The following is an 18,323-nucleotide window of genomic DNA, read 5'->3' as shown; positions in this document are numbered from 1 at the left end:
TTAAAGGCAATAATAATACTCAAAGAATCCTAAGTAAGAACTACAGAACAGCCATTATGACATGCTCTATTGGAACAGATCATACATACCTCTCTGTCTGGCTTGTGTGGTTTCATTAGTTCAACAGCTTGGCCCTTTCTTACCAGCATGACCTGGGAATCGCCTACCCATGCCACGTGGAGCATGTTGCCTCTGATAAAAGTCACTACTCCTGTGGTCCCACACCGTAAACTCTAAAAATAATGGAAGACCAGAGTCAAAGATAATAAAAGATTTATAATTAATACAAACTGCATTTGAGATAGACTATTCGTAACATAATTTCACATTACAGACTCATGTGTCTCAGAGCATTGTATTTTATTTTTGAAAAGAGGTCTTCACTTGTGTAGCCCTAGCAGCTTGGAAGGGGCTGTGTAGACCAGGCTGGTCTCAGACTTACACAGGTTTGCCTGCCTCTGCTGAGATTAAGCATGTGTACCATTGTTCCTGGCTCAGAGAATTTTGTGCGTATTTTTGTTTGTGCACACAAATCCACTTGATTTGTGGTATACAAAACAGGGATAATTATCAGTTTCATTTTAAGTAAACATTTTTTTAAAATTGGGCTGGGGAGTGGTACGAGGACTGGAGAGAGAGGGCTCAGTGACTAAGAGCACTGGCTGCGCTTTCCGTGGGCCCCACTTTGAGTCACCCATCTGATGGTGACTCACAACTGTGTATAGAACTAACTCAGTCCCAGGCCATCTAATGTCTCCTCCACCTCCATGGGCTTTGCATGCATCTGGTGCACAGAAATACATACAGGGAAAAAAACCCATACTCATAAAATATAAATTATTAATTAATGAATTTAAAACCTGGACCAGGTGAGAAGGCTTAGAATTTAGAGTCTTGCTGCCAGAACTGATAGCCTCACTTTGATCCCCGATACTTAACATGGTGGACATAAAAAACACCTCTGAGAGCTGTCCTTGCCTCCACATGCACACAGTGATTTGCATGTACAACACACACACACAGACACACACACACACACACATTAGAGAGAGAGAGAAAGGGAGGGAGGGAGGGAGGGAGGGAGAGAGGGAGGGAGAATGCTTGGGTGTGTGTTTTAAAACATGGACTATTCTGTGCCCTGTCCAGTGGTTGCTAACATTGTTCACTGTGTAAAAGTCTTTGTTCTTCCTGCTTCACTGTTAAATCCATCCCCCCACCCCTCTTATTTTTTTGAGACAGGGTCTCACTGTCACTCTAGTTGGCCTGGAACTCATGGAGAGCTTTTGCTTCCCAAGTGCTAGGACTAAAGGCATGCACCAGCACACCTAACAATCCTTTTCTTAAGTGGCTCCAGTTGTAGTCTATTTCATTTGTGACCCACTGGGTAGTCAATGAGGTGGTACAGTTGTACAGTGTGTGTGCACACGCATGTATACAAAGCATTGCAACATTGCTTGGTAAAGAAGAAATGTTCCCAGTCACTGGATATTGTGGAGCTGAGACAGCATATACTCACTGAAGAAGATGCTTATATACCTTTAAAAACAAAAACCAGAAAAGCCTTCCCTAAAGTATTTTTAGGGAGCTTTGATTGGGAACACTGCATAGAGAGCTAACAGCCGGGGATGTCACTGCAGTAGCTACCACAGTACTTAAAGCTCTTGATCCTGCTACACCACGATGACATCTCCATTTGACATGAGTCACCACCAAATAAGCATAACGCTGTTACTAAGGACCTGGCCCAAATTAGAATGAGTGCGTCAGGGGTGGCAAAGGGCTTCTTGTATCCAATGAGAAAAACAACTCTTCTTTTTCCCTATATAGGAAAAGTTTGTTATAAATCCTCACCCACCAATAAAATGTCTTCCCACACAGAATGTTCAAAAATTCAGCCCTCTGGAGCACACGATATAAAGACACTTCAGTGCATATGCCCTGGAGAGAACAGGAGGCAGGGCTGCTTCACAACAGGAATAGCTGCTTCTCCCCGGCAGTAAACAGCACATGGAGGCACAAGGAGAGGAGGAGCAACTGCGGGGAGGCCCTGAATTATGCAGCAACTTTGGCAGGACAGAGACACAGCGCCAGTGACGGCAAGTGACGGACACATGGTCAGGAAAGCCATCGCTTTGAGGAAACAGAAAACGGGATGTCAGGTTTAAAAAGACAACATGATTATTGTCTCCTGTTGGTAACTATAGATTGCCGCCCTCCCCATGGCCCCCAGGCTCACCTCGTCCCCAAGCTGAGAGGCAGCAGCCTCCAGAGCGGCAGAGCAGAGCAGTGTGCTGGCTCCAGGGCCGGAGGCCAGGCTGGGACGTCTGGTTCTCTGCAGCCCTCCTGTCTGGGGATCCTAGTAGTTCCTATAGCTAATCTGTGTATTAGTCCAAGCTTAGGGGTCATGGTAGATACTTATCTTGCATTTTACCAAATAGTTCATTCTTTCATTCATTCCAAGCCCCAGTAATGCTTTACAGCAAAACTGTGAGATCAGGGAAACAGATCAAATAATAGTCTGATCTTTCCATTTTAAAAGTTCATGTTTGAGTCATGTGGCAGAAGAGTTAACTTACTGTGTGTATTTTAACTTGTAATTGCTTTTGACAAGTTAAAAATGTACATTTTCTATTGCCTGCCCCAAGCTAAAACTCTAACAGTGCCATAGGGTAATTACATTCCATTGCCCAGAATGATGAATATAGAGAGAATATATTTTACTTTTAGAACTTAATATGGAAATTCTAAATTTCATTCAAAGTAAAACACTTAGGTCTGACCAGCCTTAGAAATATAGGCCATGAGTTTTGCCTATCTTCCTAGTAAGAGAAAATCAGCTCAAGGATCATCTGAGGATCCTCCCTCTTTGCACAGTAAACGACTGCCTACTCACGCAGAAGCAAATGTATGGAAGTAATCCCAGTTTCTGTTTCTTTTTTAGAACTATTGTTTTCAGTTCACCACATCCAGAGCTTGCCTGCAAGGGTGCTTAGAGAGGTAGTCTGAGTTTGAGGATGACGGGGGTGGGGGTGGGGGGCTCACCCGCAGCAGTTATAGAAAGCAGCCAGGAAACCCCAACCTGAATCTCCTTTACAGTATATCAGTGTGCTCCACAGAACTGAGGGGACTGGATTTAGAACTGAACAGAGTCCAACACAGTGGCTCAAGTGAGTACATGTCTGTGTCTTTGTATAGTTTAGATAATGTGTCCCTAGAAAGAGAAAAGGTATAACTAGCTCTTTAACCACGCAGACGGTTTGAACTTGGCTAGTACAATGGTAGCCAGAGTTCATAAGGACATGCCATACCTCCCTGGCTGCCTTCTGCACAAACCGCTCATCTGTGACACGGAAGGCCCGGCAGAGAGCCTCAGCAGGATCATGGGGAAACATCTCCTGGCGCACTAAGTTAACGTGTAGGTGAACGGAGGCATAAATAGCAGCATCCACTCCGCCATGGCCATCAAACACTGCAAAGTATGCTTGTTCCTCCTGGTCCTGTCAGTAGAGACATAAAACAGTTAAGGATGGCGCACAGTCCCGTGAGTGAGCTGATGCCCTGGACATCCATCCTCTGCTGAGGTTGTCGTTCAGATAATGAGACTCCATGTTTCCCTTTGCTCCCATGCCTGATGAGCTATGGAATGTCTGCAGTGCTAGGGCATCTGTGTTTACACACAGCCCTGGAACATATCATGCCCAGTTAGTGCAGACTGGAGCGGCCTCTCTGTGAAACCTGCTATCTTGTACCATGGAAGCCACCCACATGCATTCGCTTCAAAATCATAGTTGCGAGGAAGAAGAGGAAAGATGGTATGAGGAGGAAGTGAGCAAAAGCTGGTCTGCACTGAGTGCTTTGTTTCAAAATACCGCAGAAAATTTCCAGCACAAGGCCAATTGTCTAAAATACTGGAGATAAAAAACATACACAGTTCTGCACGATAGTGCCTCTTTCACACATCATTCCTGGTCGCATTGAATTCTTACTGCCATAAATGAACTTGTTAACCAGTCTTGAGCCACATCGGATGCCCAGGGTCGGGGTGTGCCTGGCAGCTCTGCCCCAGCCTCAGTCAAGCCTCAGCGTCCCCTTGCAGAGCCAGCTGCAGGCAGCGCTCTCTTCCTTCTGCTGGGGCTGGAGTTCACTTTTCGTCCACCAGATCACTGGCTGCCTCCTTCACTGTCAGCTCAGGTGTTTGGATCTTAGACCTGTCTCTGATGTGAGTCACTGGGGCGTCACTGGCTCCTAAGCTCCCTGTAGGCAGCAGTGGCTGAGGAAGGACTTCATTTGTGAGTCTTTGCATTTGTTTTCTTGGGAGTCTGGGTTCTGTCACACACTCCTAAACAGTTTCTTCATAAGGGGGATGTTTTATTTACTAGGTTGCTTTAGGTTTTTGGTCTTTCTTTTTCCTTAAAATTGACACAGCGTCATGCAACCTAGGTTGATCTGAGTTTTGCTGGGTAGCTGAGGCTGAGGGACTGCCTCATTCTGACCCACCTTCACCCTTGTGTCAGAGAAATGACACAGACATTATATTATTTGTGCTTTGGAAAACATCTCTTTAACAAAACACCACTTATAAATGTACAGAGAATAATGGAAACACTCAAAAATGATGAAACTGATTTCTACTTCCAGACACTGACACTAAATGATGTCTTACATTTTAAGCAAAACAATTTATAGTGCCATTGAAGATTAACTAAACAAAATATGGCTTAAAGTAATACTCAGTTTCATCAAGTCAGTATAACTTCAGAAAAAACAGCAGCCAGGTGAAGTCTTTGCTGCATTAGTGGTGGGGTCTCAGCTAACTTGTACAGCATCTCTAGGTTGGACTCCCAGCACTAGGTAAATTTTCTTTTAAAATAGTGTAGTTTTAAAGGAAAACATTTATAATGATGTATAATTTGTTTAAATAATAAACATAAGGAAGGAAACACATAGAACTATAGTCCTACTATCATAAATAATATCCTCATATCTATATATCTGTGGATTGGGTTTCTTTGGGTGGGGGTGTTTAGTAGGACCTTGCATAGGTGAGACGCATTCTACATCCGCATGCCTGCGTGCATACTTTGGTTTCTGACACAGGGCCTTGCAGTGTAGCAGGTCTCCTGCTTCAGCCTCAAGAATTCTGGATTGCAGGTGTATACCACCACACCTGGCTCTATTTTTTGTTGGGTTTGGTTGGTTGGTTTGGTTTTTTTCAAGACAGGATTTCCCTGTGTAGCCCTGGCTGTCTAATTTTGTAGACCAGGCTAGTCTCAAACTCACAGGGACTTACCTGCTTCTGCCTCCCAAGTGTTGAGATTAAAGGCATGGGCCTCCACCTCCTAGCCCATGTTTTTAAAGTAAGGATCATAGTGTATATACAATTTCATGCTCCTGCTTTATGTCATTAGCATTTCTGCATGTCACTAAGTATTATTCAGACACATCGTGACTAGGTCGAGACTCATTTCCCTTAATTTTTAGCTCATTTCTGATTTATTTTTTATTAATAATGCTAAAACACTTTTGTCAAACACATATTTAAGACTATGCTGTATTTCTGTTGTGATGAAGAATTTTAAATGAAGTTACCAGATAAAAAAGTACAAGAATTTACAAAGTTCTAAATAATCACTGCTAAATAACCTTCAAAACCTGCTTTGGTGCATCAAGGCAACTCTTCTGAGCTTAGCCTTTGAGCTGCATTTCAAACTTGGAGGCAAAATGAGTACCAATCAGGTTAATTAACACCCAGAACTAAGGCCTTCAAATCTGAGTATAGTCTTGAAGTAGCTGTAGTTTCATGGGGACTGTTTAGGAAGCAGCCTTTGGGGTACATTAGCATGGACACAGCACTGGAAACAAAGACACCAGGTGCTCTCTCTCTGAGCCCCCGCTCTTTAGCCCGGACAGTTGGCTGAAGTTTAAAGTTAGCTACTGCTAACTGAAAGAAATACTATGCTGTGTATAAATTACTACACTGCCATTTTGAAGTTATGGACTTAACAGAGGAAAGAAAAGGTGAATGACAGGCAGGGGAAACAAACCCTCCTTTGTTTGCATTAGCATAATGCACCTAATAGAAAAGGAGAAGACAGAAGAAAATGGTGATTAAGCTGACAAGGCTCATATGGATCCAGTCTGTCAGTCACAGATGCGTGGAGTGTAATTCCAACGACTTTCTATCTCAGAGACTCGGATTTTAAAAAGAAAATCACATGAAATCAGGTTGTCTCAGCCTTCGATGCACCCTTTTATGTTGTGGTTTTTGTTGCTTCAGCAACATAGTATTCTGAAGATTTAATAAGTCACTTGACTTTACTACAAAAAAAATTCTCCTTTTAAAAATGTGTTATTTTGATATAATGATTTTCTTTGGTTGCTAATAAAATAGCTTTAGAAGCTTTGAGAAAAACTGGTAACTTCCCTTGCTTTCCTGGATAGGAACTGGCTATCCACAAGAGATTTTTACTCTCCCAATTTTGAACCATGTGAACCTATTAAAAATAACATAATATTCCCAATTTGGAATGATTTGAACTTACTCAAAATAATAAAACAAGTTCTTTTTTTCTGATGCAGCCCACCTCCCTCCGTCCTATGGGCAACTGGTCCTTCCTGACCCGACCATGTCATACCAGCTCACAACATGCCCTTTACCTCTAGGTTGAAGAGCATGTTAAAGTCAGGAATGCACACATGTTTGTCCTCCATTTTCCTTCGCATGTTCTTGATGGCATGGATGGATGTCTCATAATAAATCTGAGGTCTCCTGCGCAGAGGGAAGTCCTTCACCCAACTGCAGCAAATCTCATGTAGTTTGCTGAAGACACAGCGGGCCAATTTCACTGTCTCAATTTCTGTGAAGGAAGCAGAGACCCCAATAACGAGCCAGTAACACTGTTCCCACTCCCCTGCCTAGTCGGACAGAAGTAGTCCTCCTGAACTCAAGGAAAAGACACCCTCCCTGGCAGAGAGCCATCACCTGCCTCCAAGATCACCCTCTGCGGCAGAAGACAGCCTCTGTCTTTTCAGTCTGGACAGGCTTGTACACAGCCCTCTGCCCTCTAGCCAGAGCAGCCTTCACTGGATGGCTGCTAGGGTTATCACATAGAGAGCCAAGCCTTCTAGGCTCAGAAGAGAGACTGCAACGTGAGCACTGGATGTATTATCCAGCCATTCAGAACAGAAAAGGCATATGAAGACTCCTGGCTCTCTCTTCCTGATCTCCTTTATGTCTTCTGTCTGCTATAATGGACTGGCAACTTGCAATGAATTCCAGTTCTATCATTTGGAACTGAGTTATATATTTTCTTTTATCAATTATACTTTTATCAGTAGTTTAGCTAATAAGGTAACTGATAGGTTAAATGTTTATTTGGGAAAGGCAACCCGAATTCTGTGTGTACTACTTAATTTTAAAAATTTATTATCATTGTTGTTGATGATGATTATTAAAAACAAGGTCTCACAATATAGCTCTGGCTGTCCTGGAACATATTACTGCTTTGTTTGTTTGTTTGTTTTGGGTTTTTTGTGTTTTGTTTTGTTTTTTGGATTTGTTTTGTTTATTTGTTTGTTTGTTTTCCGAGACAGGGTTTCTCTGTATGGCCCTGGCTGTCCTGGAACTCACTCTGTAGACCAGGCTGGCCTTGAACTCAGAAATACGCCTGCCTTTGCCTCCCAAAGTGCTGAGATTACAGGCGTGCGCCGCCACTGCCCGGCTTGTTTTGTTTTTAAAAGCAAGGTTTCTCTCTGTGTAGCTTTGGCTGTCCTGGAACTCACTCTGTAGACCATGCTGACCTTGAACTCATAGATCACCTGTCTCTGCCTCCAGAGTGCTAGGATTAAAAGCGTGTATGATATATGACTAGCCTTATTTGTTTGTTTGCTTCTTGCTTGTTTATTTTCAAGTCAGATTCTTGCTATTTAGCTCAAGATGGCCTCTCCCTTGGATTTTTGGCAAACCTTCCCTAGTGCCGGGATGGTAGACACGCACCAGCATATCACCTGGTTTCAGTCCCCTTCACTCTGTAGTTGACCCAGTTAACATCTGGCTTCCAGGCAGACTTGTATTCATTGGCACATGACCAGTGTATTGAAGAGACTATAATTAACATTTCTAACCATCTAGTCAAGCCATCTTTCACTCAGTTTGCAACTACTCAGATAACCAAAAGATGAGGTTTTCAGTACTTTAGATGTTCCTCCTATATCTCAGTTTTTTTTTTTTTTAAACAAAACAAAACCAAAAAACTCCTAAAAGTTGCTTTACTAAATCAGACACAGCTTGTCAGCCCAAGGAAGTGTGTGGCAGCCGGGCAATGGCTACAGATGCTTCCTGTAGCCTAGAACAGAAACCCAGAGAGACTGTGTGTCCTCGGCAGCATGGAGCCTGGCTCCCGTCCTTTACTTCCCGTCTCTGTTTAGCCTTGAATCTGTGACTCCATTTCTGTTCTTATGCATAATTCCTACATTAATTTTCCTTCTGTTTTGTAGTACTGAGGCTAGAACTCAGGGCCCTGTACATCCAGACAAACACTGCACTTGCTCTATCTTTTTGAGACAGAATTCCTCTACAGAGCCTAGGCTGGCCTTGAACTCAAGATCTTCCTGCTATAGCCCCCCAAGTGCTGGAGTTAGAGCTTCCCAAGTAACAAATTATCGCATCTAACACAAACTGCCCCAACCCCTTCCTAAGACAGGGTCTAGCTCTGTTCCCAAGCTGACCTCAAATTCCTTCTCCCTCAGCGACTCAGTACTGTGATAGAGGTGTGAGCCCCTGCATCTGACTCAGAACTCTTAAAATCTTTATATTCAGAAAGTCTCAAAGATTTTATTTCTGACTTCTTTATTATTAATATACAGTAGTCTTATTTATGCCTTGAACATTTTTATGTATTTGTTTGCTTGTTTGTTTGTTTTGAGACAGAGTCTCACTAGCACAGGCTCTCCAGTGCTTTGGTCTACGGGCATGCGCTACCACATGCAGCTGCCCCTTCCCAGTTTTATATAACTGAAAAGCAAGGGTGTATTTGAAACTGAATGAAGTTCAAAGAGCAAATACTCCCTGAGGCATTATATACACGAACAAGCCCATAAACAGCCAAATATTTTTATTGCTTTAAGCAACTCCAAATGTTTGCTCTTTTTAAGTTCTAGAGCTCATAGAGGCTGCAGCAGGAGATACCCCCAACTCCATACAGACTTGACATGACAGTGTCCTTAGTTGACACAATCACAAACGAGGGCTACAAAGCAAATACATGCAGGAACTCCATGGAGAACAGGGGAAGTACATGACTCGTTCCCAGGTTCCCAGCCAGTGATATAAACAGTTCCATCATTCTGTGGGTCATATATTGCTGTCGTCATATACACCACACTGTCCAGTAAGGGAACTAATAAGACTTAAATGTTAAGGGCTGGAGCAATGGTTCGGTGGTTAAGCACACTGGTTGCTCTTGTGGAGGACTCAGGTTCAGCTCCCACGCACCCACACGGCAGCCTCTGCCTCCCGAGTGCTGGCATTAAAGGCATGCAACCAGTTCCTGCTAAAAAGAGGTTTTAAGTGCCCTTTGAGTGGACCTCACTGCCTGTGCTGTAAGCCCTAAGTGTGTGTGTCCCCTCTGTACCGTGTGGGCCAACAGTGTCCCCGTAGAGACTCTACCTTGTATAATTCACACCTACTGGTTTGTGTGGAGTGGATAAGAGCTTGGCAGATAGTTGAGATCACAACAGATATTTCTGAGTGATCTCCTAGAAAATATTTCAAACATTGTGATCAATGACATCTATTTTTAAAAAAAAAAAAAAAATCACCTTTATTTTGCTTTTGTCATCTTATAGGGTTCAGATAATTCTCCAGAGCCAACATTTAGGACAGCACACAGCCCGGGACAGTCTCCAGCAGGAGTGCTATAGAACAGTAGTATATAAATAATAGCCACTGGAGATGGAAAAGTAAAACAAAATAAGGGGCGTGAGAAAGTGAGAGCCATCCAGGCAGCAGCCCTCCCCTCCCAGCTGTAGAGGCACCAGCCGCTACAGCTGTCTCTCTGTGGAGCTGCAACTGAGTCAGCTTCAGGGGAGACAGTGCTGTGGTCGGGTTCTCTTCAGCCTGGCTCTGGGACAGCTTGGCTCTAGGTGAACCCTTTATTCTCAGGAAGAACCAGCAGTAACTCCCTCCTTGACAGTTTTCTGTCACAGTCCCAGAGAGAGACAGGAAGAGAGGGAATGCCACCCAGTCTCTGGGCTGGCTTTCTATTTATAACAAATGCTCTGTTCCTTATGTACCATGTTGATAGGCAAGTGCTTAGAATAGAACAGAAGGGCTAAGCATGGCAGCAGATGCTGTGATCCCAGCACTCAGGAGGCTGCGGCAGGGCAGTGAGCTCAAGACCAGCCTGAGGCTGCAGAGTCGAGACCTTGTCTCAAAGCTAATAAATATCAATAAAATGACACCCTCGAAATTTTGGAGTAGAAAGCTAGGGATGTTACTCTGTTGGTAGGACATATTTAACATTTAAGAAACTCCAGGTTCCATTCCCTGCACTGAGCATACAAGAGTATGGTGGTTACTCATGCTCTGATTTTATAAAAATAGTTTGTTTAATCATTTTCAAATATGGTTAAACCCAGCATGTAAACTGGAGGCCAGGGGGGCAGCGCATTCCCATTACCCAGCCTCCCGGGTTGCTGAGGTGGGAGGGGAGAGTTTCAGGCCGGCCTGGGCAGTCACCAAGACCTGTCTCAAAACAGCATCGCAGCAGCCTGTGAGGAGCATCAAGTCCCACTGGCTCCAGGGCTGGGCGTGGGGTGACAGCAGAGCCTCCTCCCTTACCAACGAAGATACACCAAGCCCCAAGTAATAAAAACACAGCATATCTGTCAGCGATGGGTTTTAATGAATAGAAAACTTAACAAGATTGATAAGTTTTGTTATAACTTTTAAAAACTGTTGCATGCTTTTACATGTATTTTTCAGGATGCCATCTTAGAAGAGATGGGGTGTGGGGTGTATTCAGGGTGGTGCAGCCGTGGGTAAACAAAACATTCCACACAGGTTCTTCTTAAACTCCGCTTTCCTCACCCTCTTCCTTTGGTGTGCATCAAACTGAGTTTTTTTTAGTTGAGACAAGGTCCCTGCCTGGGCATGTCTACACTATCTAGGCTCCAGTGACCTTCCCGCCACGGCCTTCCAAGTGGCTGAGACTGCAGGTACACCTATGAGCTCGGCTCCGTTGTGTATGCTTGCTCCTTACTAGATAGCAATGTCAGTCTCCTGTTTCTAGTACTTACCATGTACCATAAATATACATGCCATATATATATATGTGTGTATATATATATGTGTATATATGTATATATATGTATATATTTATATATATAATTTTATAAAAATAGTTTAACTATTTTCAAGTGTGTATGTGTGTGCGCGCATGCTTGGATATTTTTCTTCTTGCCTCTTTTTATTGATTTTTTTTTAAGAAAAAAAAGTCCTTAATTCCACTGTATAGTCACTACTGGGTATATGTAGTTGGGTTTAATATGCTATAGATATTTTCTGTAGCTAGCTGCCCATGAGAAAATTTGAGTATGTTTAAACAAATAATGGATAAACGTGCTCACCCACAGTCCCTTCTGTGCCATCCGTTTCCTTTGGGATACAGTGAGCAGAAAGGTCACTCTGGAGGACTTCATCTGATGTGGCTCTGGCTAAAGCGGCAGCCAGAAAGGAAGGGCAGTTACTGAAAGAGAAGCACAAGGCTATCCTCAGTAAGAACTCAGAAGTGATGCTCTAATTACCACATGCCATCCATGTCATCCCAGAATTGTCCCTATCGTCCGTCCAGTGAACGACTGGGCACATGTTATCTGGTGGCCCTCCTGCTAGTGTTGGATATATGTTGATAATATCTCAGGGCTAGTCCCTGACCAGATTTGCCATCCAGCTGGGTAGACAGGTGGTTAAGTAAGTAAACTAACAGGATGCAACCTGAAAGTCAGATAAGCGATGTGAAGAAAACAATACAGCGACCTGACAGTGATACCTACCTAGGTTGGGTGGACAGTCATGCCACACCTTAAGCATGAAAAAGATAGCATTATAAGGACATGGGAAAGCAGGTTGGAATACTTCAGACTAGCCTGTGCTCAGGTCTTTCTGAGAACTTGTGAGCCGTCACAAAGTTGTGAGCAAGGAAGTGCCACAGTGAGATAGGAGCTAAACTATTCCCTTGGTTTTCTGTGCACAGGAAGTCAGAATGTAGCAAGAATGAAAGATGGGCAGTGGAGGACACTGGAACTCCATGGGAGGGGGAGGGGCTGGGGAGGGGGAAGGGCCAGGGAGGGGCCGGGGAGGAAAGGGGCAGGGGACAGGAGTAAGAACATGGGAAAGGTGGGCATGGAGAGGGGACATGAGGAAGAACAGGGGTGCTGGTCGGGGTGGAGAGGTGTACTTTGGAGAAAGATGCTGCAGAACTTGCTGACAATTGGGCAGAGGTGAGAAGAAGTCCGGGGTTTGTCTGAACGGCTATGGGCCAACAGGAGCAGAACAAGAAATTTGAGGACATGGGCTAATGAAGAAAACAAGAGTTCATTTTCGCATATTAAGGTAGAAATGATGATGAGATATTTTATAAGGGTATGAAATTGAGGGGTATACAATTATTAACTGGACATTTCAGAGAGGCGCTCAGATTTGAAAACTGAGATAGACTTCAAATAGAGAATCTGAGAATCACAAGGAGATCTTTAAAACTATCAGAATAGCAGTGAACATAGACAGGGAGAATTAGGAGACAAATGCTCTATGCTATAGCATATACATTGCTTTATATGCTATGGAAAGTGAGGCAGAGAGCATTTGCCTGTTAGCGCCTAGGTTTTCAGGTTAGGTGCAACTGCAGACAAGGAGCTTGACCGTGGCATCTCACTGGCACGCACAGAGAGATCTTGACTCTCAGGTCTGGCCTGATGGCAGACTTGTTCTGTAGCAGGCCACAGCAGTGTTTCTGGTCCCATGTTTTGTTTTTCTCTAACTCAGGGCCTCAGGCCTGCAGCCAAGTGCTTTCCCATGGAGTTCCAGCCCCAGGTCCTGTGCTATTTTAGAACCTTGTCATTTCACATAAAGTCTGTTACTTTTTTCTTTACATGTGCTAAGACTTGAGGACTTGTTTTTTAAGGGCAGAGTAGGTTCCCTGGCTATCCTAGCTTTTTGCTTTCTCCCTCTCTAGACTGCTTGTTCTTGGAACCCAGCAGCCATACTGTGAGGAAGTCCAAACCAACCAACCCGGAGAGACGGCATGCACAGGATCACACGGATATGAGCTGAGGCCCCTGGCCCCAGCTAATAGCCACCATCAGCTGCCTGATGTGTAAGTGCACAGGGCTTCAGACAACACCAGTCTTCAGCCCGAGGCTCCCAGTCCCATGGAACAGAAATGAGAACTTGCTGTACCAGTCTGAAATCCTGACCAAAAGAAACTATAGTATAATAAATGACTTTATTATGCCACTATGTTTTGTCATAATTTGTTCCACAGCCACTGTAACAGAAACCCAGTATTTGAAAGCTTGCTATAAGACAGAAACCTACAGAGACAAGAAAGAGCTAGGCATGGTAACACACACCTTTAATCCCAACACTCCAGATGCAGAGAGGCAGGCAGTCTGTGAGTTGGACTCGCCTAGCCTACAAAGTGAGTTCCAGGCCATCCAGGGTTACAGGGTGAGACCCTGTCTGAAACTCGCCCCACCTCCCATCCCCTCACCTCCCCACCCCCACCCACCCACACACATAGAGACTGAAGAGCTAGAAACTCTAAGAGAGTCAGGGGAATAAGTGTTTGAAGTAGGGGCTTGGGTGATTGTAGCATCCCTGCTGAGAGGTCAAAGGAGCTGAGGGAAAGGATAGTCAGTGATGGGGAGGGGAGCAGGGGGAAAACATCTCCAAAACACGGGGTGGGGGGCGATCTCCATGTATACAAACTCCGATTCAGAATCACATGGAGCTGCTGCATAGAATGCTCAGCTAGTGTGCGCAGGCCCTGACTTCAGTCCCTACTTCCTCTCTCTCATTAAAAAAGGAAAGACACGACAGCAAGCAGTAGAGTGACGTCGGACACTGGGTCTACATAGTGCTCAGTGGGAATACAGAATGTATAGCTGCTTCGGCACAGCTCTGAAACTCAACTGTATACATGCTGTCTGGCTCACTGACCTCATCCTCAGTCTGTGCCTTAGCAGTGAAGGCACACTGCACCGCAGCACAAAGGAGATGCAGCAGATGCCGAGTGGAATTTCCCTTTAATACTGGGATGCTTTCTCATTCATTCATTCATTCATTCATTCATTCATTTATTCATCTAATCAGTGTGTGTATATGTGTGTGTCAGAGAGAGGGGGCATTCAGGTGTCATGGTTTGCCTGTAGAGGACAGAGGACAATCTGCAGGAGTTGACTCTTATCTTTCACCATGTGGATCCCAGGGATAGAATCCAGGTTGTCAAGCTTGGGTACAAGCACCTTTAACCCCTAGGCCAGTGATTCTCAACCTGTGGGTCATGACCCCTTTGGGGGTCACATATCAGACATTGCATTACAATTCATAACAGTAGCAAAATAACAGTTGTGAAGTAGCAGCAACATAATTTTATGGTTGGGAGTCACCACAGTAGGAAGGTTGAGGACCATTGCTCCAGGCCATTTTGCTGACCTTAATTTTTATTTTGAGATGAGGTCTCACCACGTTGCCCAAACAGGCCTCAATTCTGAGCAGCTGGGATTTCAGACTTGCACCACCACACCTGGGTGCTTTCCATCCTCCTGTTCTCTGCTTGTAGCTCTGAGGCACGGCCTACGGCTCCATACCTGGCAGGCACGCACTACAGTTGAGCTAAGCATTATTCCAGGTGCGGGGGAGGGTCACTTTTCATAGTTCTTGCTCCCTAACAGCAGTAAGATGAAGTAATAGGCCTTCTCCAAGGTCCCGAGGTCGAGCAGCTAGCATCACCTCATCTTCCTTGCTGTGGAGACCATCGGCCTTTTCTGATGAGTCAGGGTTTCTGGTACTGATGTGGCTTGTCCTCACTTCTCTCCTGCTTTTACTCTGATCAAGTCATTTATTTTGTTTATTTTTAAAGAATCCAAGAATCACAGTGATGTAGCTCCCTAGAGTCCCACAAGAAAATGATACCTTCTGTGTAATTAAACTACAGTCTAGGCTCATCAAAGCTAAGACTGACGGCTTGAGTGAACAAGGCTCACACCGTTAGTCTCATTAATGTGACATTTGTGGTTCAGTTTTAGTTACAGTTAATGTACTTTTTAAACTTTCTGTCAGACAGAATGAAAATATTTTCAGGGAAGTAGGGAGGGAGGATTAGCTCACTAAAGTAAGATCTCAAACGTCACCTCTGTCAGCGCTGTCTGCACCAGGACATGGGAACACCTGCATGAGTCATTTCTTATGGTTTTGACTGAATTGAAAGAAACTTTCTGAGAAATGAGAATCACAAGTCTGTTTTAAGCACGGGCACATCAGAGAATACTTTGCACACCTCAAATACAAACTTATCATTAGTACTTGTTAAGAGACTTACCAAGAGTGACTAACAGAACACAAACTGCTTTCCTTCATACTTTGCCTTAAGATTCTAAGATGATGTTGCAGCTTGGCAAAGGTAGTAAGCACAGGAATAGCTACAAATACCCTCTGCTGAGGCATGGAGAGACCCAGACCTGGAATGCTATTGTCTGGGCTAGAGAGACGGATCTGCAGTAGAGAGCACTGGCTGCTCCTCAGAGGACCTGGGTCTGAGTCCTAGCACACGTGGGCCCCTCACAACCGTAACCATCTGTAACCCCAGTTCCAGGGACTCCTCTTCTGCCACCTGTAGGCACCAGGCATGCTCACAGCAAGCAAACAAATACGGACACACATTTGTAGGTAAACAGATACATGGGAACAGATGCAGCTGTGCTGGGAACCCTGCTGTCACTTGGTGTGACTTGACTTTGGATTGTCTGGATCTTCTAAACTCAAATTAATCTTGTTAGGGTCCTCAAACAATAATAATAATAAAACTCCCAGTTTTACTTGATAGATATGTCAAGTATAAGACAGCCTTTGAAGTACTTTCCATCCCTACTTCCAAGCAGTTTAGAGCCTATGTTTTCTACATAGCAGTTAACTTTTACCTCAAACAGTGAAGCACAGACTTTATATATTCATAGATAGAAATAGTCTTTGTCTGTTTTGTTTCTAAGTCACATTGTGTGCACATAGGCACTCTTGAACAACACTGAAAAATTATTAAAAAGCTACTTATATTTATTCACAAGAAGTAAAACATTCTACTTTACTAAAGATACTTATATTAGGAGAGATGGCTCAGTGGTTAAGAGCACTGACTGCTCTTTCGAAGGTCCTGAGTTCAATTCCCACCAACCACATGGTGGCTCACAACATCCATAATGAGATCTGATGCCCTCTTCTGGTATCTGAAGACAGCTACAGTGTACTCATATACATTATATATATATATGACTCTGGGGCCAAGCCCATGTATGTACTCATATACATACATACATAAATAAATCTTTAAAAAAAGTTCTCCAAAGGGACTATAAAAATAAACATTTAAAAAAGATAATGAATATATGAATATAGACTTGAACTTTTATATATTCTTAGTTTTTTCAGAGGTTTAATCCTGTTGACATCAGAAACTGAGCTCTGTAAATAAAATGAACACGGTGTTTACTGTAAATATTTTTCAAACACATTCAACACCTGAGATAACTATGGTTCAAAAACGCAATGACTATTCTGACATCATCACTGGCTAGCAGCATTGACTTCTGCTTCCAAGGATTTATTTGGAGAAGTAAATGTTGCTTCTTTAATTTTACTTCCAAAAGTAGGACCAAGGATGCTACTCACTGGAGGAGTCCATGCTCAGACCATATAGGGCTGGGTCCCCACCACCTCACGAAAGGACGAAAACCCACCTGTCCCCAGACATGTCTGGAGACTTCCTCCTTCCCTCCCTTCCGCCCTCCCTCCCTTCCTCCCTCCCTCCCTTCCCTCCCCCCCCTTTTTTTAAAGACGGGGTCTCATTATATAGCTCTTGCTGCCTAGATCTCACCGTGTGGATCAGGCTGGCCTAGAATTCACACTAATCCACTTGCGTCTACCTGCCGAGTGCTGGGATTAAAGGCAGTGCTCTCCTAAACAATGTGGTTGCAAAAGAATTACAAAAAAATAACCACATCCTAATGACCTTCAGTAGTTAAGCACTTTTCAATTTTATACATATTTGTTTTGCAGTCTCTAAAGGCAGACATACTAGATTGTCATGGGAACGGTCCAGATAACATTAGCGTCAAGGCCGAGGTGAGCTTAGTGATAGAATGCATGCATTTTATATACAAGGCCCTCAGCTAACACCTTCACTGGGGCTGGAGGGAAGGAGTTGGTGAGCAGAGCAGCTTGGTGAGCCAGACATTAGTACGGAGCAGGTTCATTTCTTGAGACCTCTAGATAAGGCGGATACCTCATACATCCAGAAATCACTTTAAACTGTAAAGGTTGGTTTTTTCTATGTTGCTAAGGAAATAAAGAACTAAAGCAGAGATGGGGCTGGGCATATAGTATAGCATTTGTGTACCACACAGGGCTTGTGCTTGATTGGAGAGGGCAAACAAATGAAATCAGGGTCAGGGAGGACTCTGGGGCCAAGCCCATGGAGCAGGGCACAGAGATCAGGTGCCCCACCAGTGCATTCCTGCAGTGCTGTGGAGGGCAGGAGCAAGGAGGGCTCACTCCAGAGGGGGCCTCAGGAGACGCCAAGCCCAGGCTGCCGGCTTCTCCACTGGAAAAGTAAAAAAAATGGGAAAACGCCAAACTCCTCTGGGCCTAAAATGCTACCTCTGTAATTCCGTCCCAAGTAAGTATTGATTTTGTCTCAAAGAGAGTCAAAGGCAGCCTCAGAAGTGTCAGCCCACTGGGCACACAGGCACAGAAGAAAGTTACGGGAGACAGACAGCTGGGTCCCTGCATCCACACAAATTCAAGACGAGTGAGTGACAAGACCCAAACCCAGAATATTATTTCCATAAGCATATTGTTTTATGTATTAGGGATATTCTTTTTTGTAAAGAATTATTTATTTTATATATATGAATACACTGTAACTATCTTCAGACACACCAGAAGAGGGTGTCAGATCCCATTACACACCATGTAGTCGCTGGGAATTGAACACAGGACTTCTGGGAGCAGCCAATGTTCTTAACCACTGAGCCATCTTTCCAGCCCC

General features: G+C 44.0%; 2 protein-coding genes across 4 annotated transcripts in view; one reads left to right on the top strand and one right to left on the bottom strand.

Moving 5' to 3' along the window:
- Positions 1-13,519, top strand: part of Trim37 (tripartite motif containing 37) — a 121,110-nt gene extending 107,591 nt beyond the window's left edge. Inside the window, exon 25 of one of the 3 annotated variants that reach the window (XM_052197659.1) lies at positions 13,236-13,519. In XM_052197659.1, the coding sequence (XP_052053619.1) occupies positions 13,236-13,380 (145 nt within the window). In that variant the 3' untranslated portion in view covers positions 13,381-13,519. Of the gene's footprint in view, positions 1-1,878; positions 2,408-6,579; positions 6,730-13,235 lie in introns of those variants that run through there. The other 2 variants (XM_052197660.1, XM_052197658.1) reach the window with 2 other exon arrangements.
- The window catches only part of Ppm1e (protein phosphatase, Mg2+/Mn2+ dependent 1E), a 130,918-nt gene that overhangs the window by 9,171 nt on the left and 103,424 nt on the right, over positions 1-18,323 (bottom strand). The window contains exons 2-5 of the mRNA XM_052197664.1: positions 11,629-11,747; positions 6,658-6,857; positions 3,309-3,497; positions 90-233 (exon numbers count right to left, since the gene is read on the bottom strand). Of these exons, the coding sequence (XP_052053624.1) occupies positions 90-233; positions 3,309-3,497; positions 6,658-6,857; positions 11,629-11,747 (652 nt within the window). The remainder of the gene's footprint in view (positions 1-89; positions 234-3,308; positions 3,498-6,657; positions 6,858-11,628; positions 11,748-18,323) is intronic.

Source organism: Apodemus sylvaticus, chromosome 10, assembly GCF_947179515.1.
Source record: "Apodemus sylvaticus chromosome 10, mApoSyl1.1, whole genome shotgun sequence".
Taxonomy (NCBI): Eukaryota; Metazoa; Chordata; class Mammalia; order Rodentia; family Muridae; genus Apodemus; species Apodemus sylvaticus.
This window is presented reverse-complemented; position numbering and strand designations above follow the sequence as displayed.